The 10143-nt window shown below is 37.3% G+C and overlaps 1 protein-coding gene across 5 annotated transcripts; it reads left to right on the top strand.

Moving 5' to 3' along the window:
* Positions 1-15: 15 nt before the first annotated feature.
* Positions 16-9916, top strand: PPIL3 (peptidylprolyl isomerase like 3). Of its 5 annotated transcripts, none has more exons than XM_024977935.2 (7): positions 16-50; positions 889-964; positions 2277-2351; positions 4091-4184; positions 4766-4833; positions 7396-7514; positions 9530-9883. In XM_024977935.2, exons 2-7 carry the CDS (start codon positions 962-964, stop codon positions 9654-9656), a joined length of 486 nt encoding a protein of 161 aa, XP_024833703.1. In that variant the 5' UTR covers positions 16-50; positions 889-961; the 3' UTR covers positions 9657-9883. The 5 variants fall into 5 exon arrangements, with proteins under 5 accessions (XP_024833703.1, XP_024833707.1, XP_024833716.1 ...); XM_024977939.2 differs by having other exon boundaries at positions 16-150; NM_001206564.1 differs by lacking the exon at positions 16-50 and adding an exon at positions 312-379 and having other exon boundaries at positions 9530-9916.
* The last annotated feature ends 227 nt before the right edge of the window (positions 9917-10143 follow it).

The following is a 10143-nucleotide window of genomic DNA, read 5'->3' as shown; positions in this document are numbered from 1 at the left end:
ACTTCCTGGTGTTGTGAAAGTAGGCGGGACGCAGGAGCCGGGCGGAAGAGGTACTTTCCATTTTATGTCTGAGCCCAAGACAATCCTAGAAGTTGCCCAGAATTAACGCTTCTTGTCCTAGTGTAATTATTGAAAGAGCCCCCTTTCAAGGTCAGATGTGTTCCTGGTGGGGAATAAATCCTACATTTTCTCCCTAGTTCTTCTCGTTTGGGTTACAGATAGGGAGAGGGGAAGGGAGGACGCGAACAGGCTAGGGGCATTCTCTCTAATGGGTCTCTTGCTCGACTTCCGGTGGCATTTCGAATCTACAGACCCGTGGGGGCACCCACGATTGCATCTTTGCTGTTTTAACAACAACTGTGCTAATCGAAGTGGTTAAGTAAGTATGGGGTAACGTCACTTATTGTTTCATTAGCTTAACTCAAGTGCTTGCAGAGCGCTGTGTGTTTTAGTTCTTGGACTGCTTACAGTTAGTATTTTTTCTGTGCGGGGAGGGTGACGACTAGTAAAGCATGTAGTATACTAGTGGTAAGTGCTGTGAGAAAAGGAAATCGTTAAGGCAGGTTTAACCAGACTTTTGAGCAGAGATTTGGAGGTGAGGAAACTAGCTGTACAGATGTCAGAGTGTACATGTTCCAGGCGAGGGGAACACCCAGTGCCTGGACCCAAAGGCGGGAATGTACTCGGCCCTTGAGAAGTGAGCAGGGAAAGAGGAGTTTGAGGGTCTGGAGTCGATTAGTTTCGCCTGATGGCTTCCATAACCGAATTTTTATTACTTGGGTAGAATGGGTACTCTTTGACACTTTTTCTTTTAAATATGCCATAAAACTGAGCTTGTGTGAGTCAAGAGAGGGAAATGAATTTAATTCTTTTTTATTTTGTAAATAGAGGCTCGTTCTTGAACTTCTCTCAATAAACTCTGAGAAAGTAACAGTGCTTCCTGAAACCATCAAGAAAGAAAATGGTAAATTTTATGGAATTCTTATGAATGTCTTTCATAAAAAATTTTTTTTTCAGAAAACCAAGGGAATTAAAACTGCATGGAAATTTCAGTGACAAAACAGAAATAATAAGCTGAAGAACTATAAAGTGTAAAATGATTCTAAACAAAACCAGCAAAGGCAAAATTAAATTATGTCTTTCACTTAAACAACACAGAATTTACCTTTATATGGAAAAAGATACCAGACAGATAGAGATGGAAAGGGCTTCTTGCAGAAGAGCATAGTCAGGTGTGATCATTTTCATTGGATCCTTTTGCTCTTGGTCTAAGGTGGACACTGGAGTCGGAGATATCTCGAAAGAAAGCAGTGTGCCCCACCAACACACACACACACACACACACACACATTCCTGCCTTCTTTCTTCAACTTAGTCATACTCTGACTGCTAGATACTATTGTAAAAAGACAAATTAAAAAAGAAGTCTAAGAAGCTTTCTAGCCTCTCTGGAATGGGGTAACAAAAGGAGTATTTTGACTACCAATGAACAGATGAAGCAAAAAGGCAAGTAAGAGAGTACTCTGGTTACCTCTGCACATTTAGGATCTGAAAACACAGATGCTTTTTATGTCTGATGTCGTTAGTGGAGAAAGAAATTGTTTTTCAACTCTCACAATTATATAAGGGAAATGGTTAAAAAAAAAAAAAACTATGTAAAAGTCTTTTTCCTACTATTTTTCAATAAATATTAATGACTTAGTGAATTGCTTATTTAAGTCAGTCATGCTAACATAAAAATCGTTTTTATTGATGAAAAATTCGAATAAGATAATTATTTCCATCATAGTGTGTTTGAGTGTGAAGTCGCTCAGTCATGTCCAACTCTTTGCGACCCCGTGGACTGTAGCCCGCCAGGCTCCTCTGTCCATGGGATTCTCCAAGCAAGAATACTGGAGTGGGTTGCCATTTCCTTCTCCAGGGGATCTTCCCAACCCAGGGATTGAACCCAGGTCTCCTGCATTGCAGGCAGATGCTTTATCCTCTGAGCCACCAGGGAAGCCATCATAGTATTGCTCCCAAATTTTTAGCATAGATACCATTTTACCTAAACATTTACCTTTCTCCTCTGGAATTTTTTTTTTTTCCTACTGCTGAAATAATTTTGAAGAAATGCAACTTATCTCTCAAGAGCTATTGTATGGATAGATCATCTCTGAAATGGTGTTTCTGTTTTTATTCAGATAGTCATCTTTATTATCTAGTTAGGGAAATGATACAATGCACAAAATCACCTGAAGAAATCTCATTTTTCTCACATTCTCTCTCCTTTTTAGTCGGTGACATTGCATACAGATGTAGGTGATATTAAAATAGAAGTCTTCTGTGAAAGGACACCCAAAACATGTGAAGTGAGTACCATAATGTATGCATAAAAGATGAGTTAACTCAGTAGGGTAACCATTTTGAAATCGAGTCACCTAACTTAAATGGCATTCCCCCCAGAAAAATAGAAAACTTTTCTATGAAACCATTGTCAAGAAAAACCATCAATCATAATTTCTGATCTAATTTATACTTTGTTTTCTTTTAAATAAATTACTTAATTTTTAGCTGTGCTGGGTCTTCAATGCTGCATGTAGGGCTTCTGTGGTTGCAGGAGCTATTCTCTATTTGCAGTGCACCAGCTTCTCTTTGCGGAGAAGGCAATGGCACCCCACTCCAGTACTCTTGCCTGGAAAATCCCATGGATGGAGGAGCCTGGTGGGCTGCAGTCCATGGGGTCGCTAAGAGTCGGACACGACTGAGTGACTTCACTTTCACTTTTCACTTTCATGCATTGGAGAAGGAAATGGCAATCCACTCCAGTGTTCTTGCCTGGAGAATCCCAGGGACGGGGGAGCCTGGTGGGCTGCCGTCTGTGGGGTCACACAGAGTCGGACACGACTGAAGTGACTTAGCAGTAGCAGCAGCAGCAGCTTCTCTTTGTGGTGGTTTCTCTTGTTGTAGAGCATGGGCCCTTGGCAGATAGGCTCAGTAGTTGTGGCACACAGGCTTAGTTGCCCCTAGGCATATAGAATATTCCCAGACCAAGGATTGAACCTGTGTCCCCAACATTGACAGGCAGATTCTTAACCACTGGACTACCAGGGAAGTCCTACACTTTTTTTTCTGATGTTAAAGTGAATTAAAGAAAGGGTAGATAATTTTTCTCTTACCATACTGTGGCTGGTATCTTTTTCTTTTGGCTCATTTTTCTCAAGAAATATAGGGGAACTGTTCCATATATTATTTCACTTGTTTAAATAACAAGGATAGAAGGAAAAAGGGAGTTCCTTGGCGGTCCAGTGGTTAGGACTTGGTGCTTTCCCTCCTGTGACGTAGGTTCAGTCTCTGGTTGGGGAACGAATATCCCATAAGCAGCGTGGCATGGCCAAAAAAATACAAGAAGGGAAAAAAAGAGAGTCAGCTATATACATTCATTCAGCAATTTCGCTTATGAGAAGCTATCTTGCCAGCATCTGGAACTTCAGTGATGAACAAGAGACATTCCTTGCTCATGTGGAGCTAATATTTACCTGATAGGCAGGGGGAAAATGCATTCTAGAAAAAAAAGTAATTCTAGAGGGAAATAATGCCTTGAAGGAAATAAAGTGTTGAGATGGAGAATAATGGGAAGGGATTTATTTAAAAGAAGATGAGAGCAAGGCTAGCCAAGAAAGTGGTACTGCACTTTAAGAACTGAGTGTGAAAGGTAATTAAGGCATCTCCGTGGAAGGACTTATAAAAAAGAACGTTCCAGGTATAGAAATAGGTACAGGGCCTCAAGGTGTGAAAGCCTGTGTTTTTTGAATAAACTTTCAGAAGGCTGATGGGGTTAACACAGTAAGTAGCAGGGAAGGAGTGATTATCATGAGACGCAGAAGTAGGCTAGGTCATGCAGGGCTTGCTAGGCTCTGCTGAGGGTTTTGTATTTTCTTTCAGGAACAGAAGGAAGCTATTGGAGAGTTTTAGTCAGTGACTTTATCCAAAGTAATGCCTCAAAGACATTGTTTAAATAGGTTGTTGTGGTATTTTCAGTAAATACAATTCATTTGTTATCTAAAATATGTTTCTGCTACATTTCTCAATTATTATTTTTACTCTCCAGAATTTCTTGGCTCTTTGTGCCAGTAATTACTACAACGGCTGTATATTTCATAGAAATATCAAGGGTTTCATGGTTCAAACGGGAGATCCAACAGGTAAGTGATTCCAGTAATACATAAGGAATTGAATATATAGTGTAAAGAAGAGACTAGATAAAGAATAGAAAAATAAAAATATGTGGGGTTTTTATAACTTACCTTAGCAAGAAATTTTTAAGCAGAAGCTACTGGCATCAAGCCCTAAAATATGAACAATACTGATAAGGAGGGTTGGGGGGTTTTGTAGATATACTTTATTTTTATGTTCTTTAAAGTTCATTTTGGGGAAGAAAGAAAGGATATATCAGATTTTATTTGTACTTAAAGGGTTGCTGTTGCTAAGTCACTTCAGTCGTGTCCGACTCTGTGTGACCCCATAGATGGCAGCCCACCAGGCTCCCCCGTCCCTGGGATTCTCTAGGCAAGAACACGAGTGGATTGCCATTTCCTTCTCCAGTGTATGAAAGTGAAAAGTGAAAGTGAAGTCGCTCAGTTGTGTCCGACTCTTAGCAACCCCATGGACTGCAGCCTACCAGGCTTCCTCCGTCCATGGGATTTTCCAGGCAGGAGTACTGGAATGGGGTGCCATTGCCTTCTCCGTTTAATTAGATACTTCATTTGTTTGTCTTGTAATATAGGTACTGGAAGGGGAGGTAACAGTATCTGGGGCAAGAAATTTGAAGACGAATATAGTGAATATCTTAAGGTATATCCAAAATACTTCAGAATCTATTTTTTCATGCTGTGTTTACACTTGGAAACGGATACATATGTTGTAATAATACAGGTTAAAATAATTAGTAAATATACTTTTTTTTGTAGTTTTTCACTCTTGATAAGTGATGTCGAGAGGAAATATAAATGTCAATTCTAGCCTAATATATAGTGGAATCTCACCATCACATGAATCTTGACATTAAGTGAGCTCATCTTTCGGTCCAATCTGAAATGTTTAATCAGTAATATACCTGTGGGGCTTCATGTCTCACTATAAAATTCATGTTGAATGACATGAATCATTGGTCTTTTTTGAGAGTGGGGAGGAGAGACTGTCATACCTTCTGGTTGCAATATTGCCTATTATCAGTTGCCGGCTTTTTATCATCTTCTCTTAGATATTTGAATATTTGTTTTAATTTCACTTAATGTGTATGGTAGATCTCAGTTAGGTCTCAGAGAAGTGCACATAAATAAATCTGCAGCATAGAAAAATTAGATACTTATATTTCCTTTGTATTTTTTCAAACTTTCTAAAGAATTTTCTTTTTTCTAAAAGTTAAAAAACTAGTACATATTCATTTAAAAAAAAGTTCCATTTCCCAGAGATGACATCAGTTAATAATTTATTGTGTGGTCTTTCAATCTGAATATGTAATTTAGTATATTGTTTTGAAGTTACAGTAAAATGTACTCAGCAAAACTTCTAAGAATATTCACTTCAGTGTTATCTCTGGATGGTGACTAGGAATAATTTATCTTTTTGCTTTTCTATCATAAATAAATATTGTTACCAAGTTGGGATTAGGAGGTGATAAATTGTTTAAAAAGTCACCCTTTTCCTGAATCGGAAATGAAACAGTTTTTTAGGCATTAATTAATAACTGTTTCCATGGTACTGATCTGTCATCCTATACCAGTGATTTTCAAACTTCGCTGGTAACAGACTGACCTGTAGAAGTTTTAAATTAAAAAAAAAAGAGTAGGGCCTTACCTCCCTAAATCTTGAGAAAAACAGAAGAACTGATTAGGACCGTGACTATATTTTAAGGTTCCCTGGTGATTCCTACGCAAACACACAAACAAAGTTAAGAACTATTTTCTAACATACCAGAATTAAGGATGTGTTAATAGTCACATACTCTAGCCCTGAACTTCCGTTCCCACACATTTACCCTAGAGAAATTCATGTACATGTGCACTAGGAAACGTACAAGAGTGTTCCTAGAGTACTACTTGTAATAACAAAATTCGAAAAACAATGTCCATCAATCTTTGAGTGGACAAATTGTAGTATATTCAGTAGTAAAATAGTATACAGTGAAAGAAATATGTATAATACATGTATGAATCTTAGAAACATTATGTTAACTGCAGAAATCATTTTCTAGAAGACTAAAAATAGTATGAACTATTTTATAGAACTCAGAAACCAGCAAAAGGAAACAATATATTGTTCAGGCATTTATAAAGATATTAGAATACTAGTTACCACTTTGAGAGGCTGAAGTAATAGCTGAGAGGAGCGTATAGGCATATGCAACAATTTGGTAAATTTTAATTCTTAAAGCTTGAAAACAGGTTAATGGTTGCTTATTTTATTATACTGTAAGTAGTACATATATTCTTATGATGCATCAAATACATTTGATTGGTAGTCACCTTTTAGGGAGACAGTAAAGCATTAATATCTATGTAGTTGCATCTCTGTGGTTTGTCTCATTAGTGTCTGCTGATGAATAGCATCAGACAGAGTAATCATTGGAGTTACTTTTAGTATATTTTATATTTGGGCATCTCCCTGTAAGACAGTTCTGTCTTTAATCTTATTGATAAAGTCCTTTTAACTCCTGTACACATTCCCTTGTATAACAGTGTAATGAATATTAGACAAGGCCTTCCTTAGATCATCCAGTCCTGGGTTTATGAACTGACTGCCCATAGGTGGAAGACCCACAGATTCATTCTTTACGGCCATTGGTTTAAAAACATTATAAATGTCATGAGGCAAGAGATACACTATTCCTTTTGCCAGATTCCACCATTCCCTAATGTTTACATTCTGCCCAATTATCAATTTATTATCTGCGAACCCTTGTGAGAATTTGAATTATGAAAAAAACCCTGAACTAGTCCAACCTCCCTTGTTTTACAGATAAAGAAACTAGCCAGAGTCCAGTGTATATGTGAAGAGATTATGGGGATTTTGGTTTTGTTGTCTGCCTGATGGTTTCATGCCAGCACACTGTTCCTTAATATAAATGTAAGGATTATTTCTATTATACATTGGTGTTGCCGAAAGTGTTCGTGGCTCTACTTCTCCAAAGATGAAATTGAAGAGTATGATTTGGTATATAAACAATTTACATACAAGTTTCCAGAGATACAGATCATACAGAAACTGAACATTTGGACTAGCCCTGATGGAAACTGATTACATGTTTTCTTGATCTCTTAAATATTGGGAAGGTAAAGAGTGTATGTCTTGTTTCAGTCCTATATTTGGAATGTTTACATAAAAACAATTAATACTTTGGTCTGTCCTCTTCAGCACAGTGTTAGAGGTGTTGTATCTATGGCTAATAATGGCCCAAATACCAATGGATCTCAGTTTTTCATCACCTATGGGAAGCAGCCACATCTGGACATGAAATACACAGTATTTGGCAAGTGAGTATTCTGGTTTGGAATTTCACTGCAAAGGATGCATGAGTGGCTGTGATCATGGCGTAACTAGTATTCAAAGAGCAGTATGAGAGCTAAATGTACTTGAAATTTACACCTACCACTTAATAGCCATGTGACCTTGAGTTATTTACAACCTCTCTCACCCTCAGTTATTTTGTAAAGAGGCACCAGCTCTTTTTTTTTTTCAGGATCTTATGCAAGTTAACAGTATGTATTGTTTTCATTCAGAATAGCATTTTGTATCAACACATCTGAAAAACAGTTGCTTAAACAAGATGAACTGGGATGGTGGTTCTAGTATGTCATTGATGTACCAGGTGCCTTTCTTTTTTCTCAGCCATCATTAGCTTTCATTCTGAAATTCACCTCATGGTTATAATTTGGACAGCAAAGCTCCAGTCAGAACATTTGTGTTCCAAGCAGAAAGAAGGAGGAAAGGCAAAAAGTGCTTGCCAGCTGAATCAGTCCCTTTTTAAAGAACTTTCCTGGAAGACCCAGACCTTACTTACAAGAGAGGGTAGGAAATGTTTTTCAGCTAGATACATTGCCATCTCAATAAAATCAGGCCTCTATAAATAAGAAGAAAGGGGAATGGAATCCTGAGGAGACTTTTAGCAGTCTCTGCAAGAAAATCCATTAGATACAGTATCCCTGGGAATTGCTTTTATAAATCAACAGGAAGTCAGTTTGTCAACAAATTATTTACTGTGTTCAATAAACCAAGGCAGAGTTCTATAGTTTGTTTTATTTAACAGTTTGGATGCCAAGCTAGTTTAATTAAAAATACAAGAGTCTACAACTTTTCTTTTTCATTCCATATGCATGTCTAATTTATAGATTAATACTTGATGAAAAGGAATATTATAGCCTTTAGTAGTTTTTGTGTGTATTATGGATAATCTTTATACTCCCTTTCTTTTATATTCTCCCTAACCCACCATTCAGAATTATTGATTAGTAATTAGTAGGACTTATCTTACTGAATTGGTTAAAAAACGCTGTAGCATTTAGAACAAGTATTCTTAACCTTTAGTCTAGTAACTCCTTGGAACTCTTTTCTGTATATGCACACACATTTTTCTGAGAAAATGGTTCATAGCTTTTGCTGGTTCTCAAAGGTACCCATTCCCAAATACTTAACTTACCTCAACTCTACATGCCCTTTTTGGCCTGGAATCTTTTTCCTGCACCCTCTTTTTTCTCTTACTGACCCAGAAGGTGGGAAAGCCTTTAAAACTTACAATTTAAAGACCTTAACTGCCTACCTTTGGGCGTAAAATCAAAAGGCTTTGGCTATAATAACATTTTAGTGGAAATGTAAAATAAAATGGGAATCTGTTATTTTTAAAGTACCTACTCTAAGTCTTAGGAATTGATTCAAATTGCACCAGGAAGTATAATCTAAAAAGCCACTTTGTCTTAGTAGACTAAGTTTCTAGAACATATTAGAAAAACAGCTGTTTGTTTTTTTTTTTCTGATAGAAACATGAAGTGGGCTTAGCTGTCGATCTTCTCTTCAGTATTTCTTTTTGTTGTTTAAAAGCAAAAAATAAAAACACCACGTTTAAACACTAAAGTACAAAGGAGCTACCTACTTCAGAACCTTCAGTGCAGGGCAATACTCATAATAACTGTCATCCTTACATACTTTCTCCAGGCTTTTGCTATAGCAAAGAAAACCTTCTGACTGGTTGTATTGGCCCCATTTGTAGCTAATCCATGTGAATGAGGCAGAATACATCATTTAGGTACTTTGATGGGAATATTCCCGCCCATTGCTACTTTTGTCTAAAGGCATAAACATGAATTTTTGTTTCTGAATTTTGGGCCCTACTTATGGCAGAAAATCAAAGCAATATCTTACTGTATACTCAACAAGGGAACTCAAAAAACTGTATGACTTGGTCTTTTTCTCTTAGACTGTAATTGTTGTAGGTGTTTGGATATTATGTTTCAATTGTAGGAAATTTTCAAACATTATATTGTTTCTCTTTCAGGGTGATAGATGGTCTGGAGACTCTAGATGAACTGGAGAAGTTACCCGTAAACGAGAAGACATATCGACCTCTTAATGATGTACACATTAAGGACATAACTATTCATGCCAACCCATTTGCCCAGTAGCTATAATAGACCTGGACAAATACTTGGCTAACTATTCAAGGAACACACCTATTATGGTTTACTCAGTTTTAATTATGTCAAAGATTGTAGCTTGTTTATAACTAAGATCGTCTATGAGTTGCTGGTACCAAGAGGGGCCAAACAGTATTTAGTCCTATTTTTAGAGCATATTCGATGAATATTATCTAATGCATTTCTTTAATTAAAAAAAAAAACCCTGTGTTTAACTTTGTATTTTCATATAAACATTCATTTTTAAATGCTTAGTGTCAAATCCAGGCATTTTTGAGCACCCTAATTACATACTCCTACCATATCTAGTCCACATCCTATTCAGGTCAGTTCAGTTGCTCGTTCATGTCTGACTCTTTGTGACCCCATGGACTGCAGCACGCCAGGCCTCCCTGTCCATCACCAACTCTGGGAGTTTACTCAAACTCATGTCCATTGAGTCCGTGATGCCATCCAACCATCTCATCCTCTGTTG

Source organism: Bos taurus, chromosome 2 (genome assembly GCF_002263795.3).
Source record: "Bos taurus isolate L1 Dominette 01449 registration number 42190680 breed Hereford chromosome 2, ARS-UCD2.0, whole genome shotgun sequence".
Lineage (NCBI taxonomy): Eukaryota > Metazoa > Chordata > Mammalia > Artiodactyla > Bovidae > Bos > Bos taurus.
This window is presented reverse-complemented; position numbering and strand designations above follow the sequence as displayed.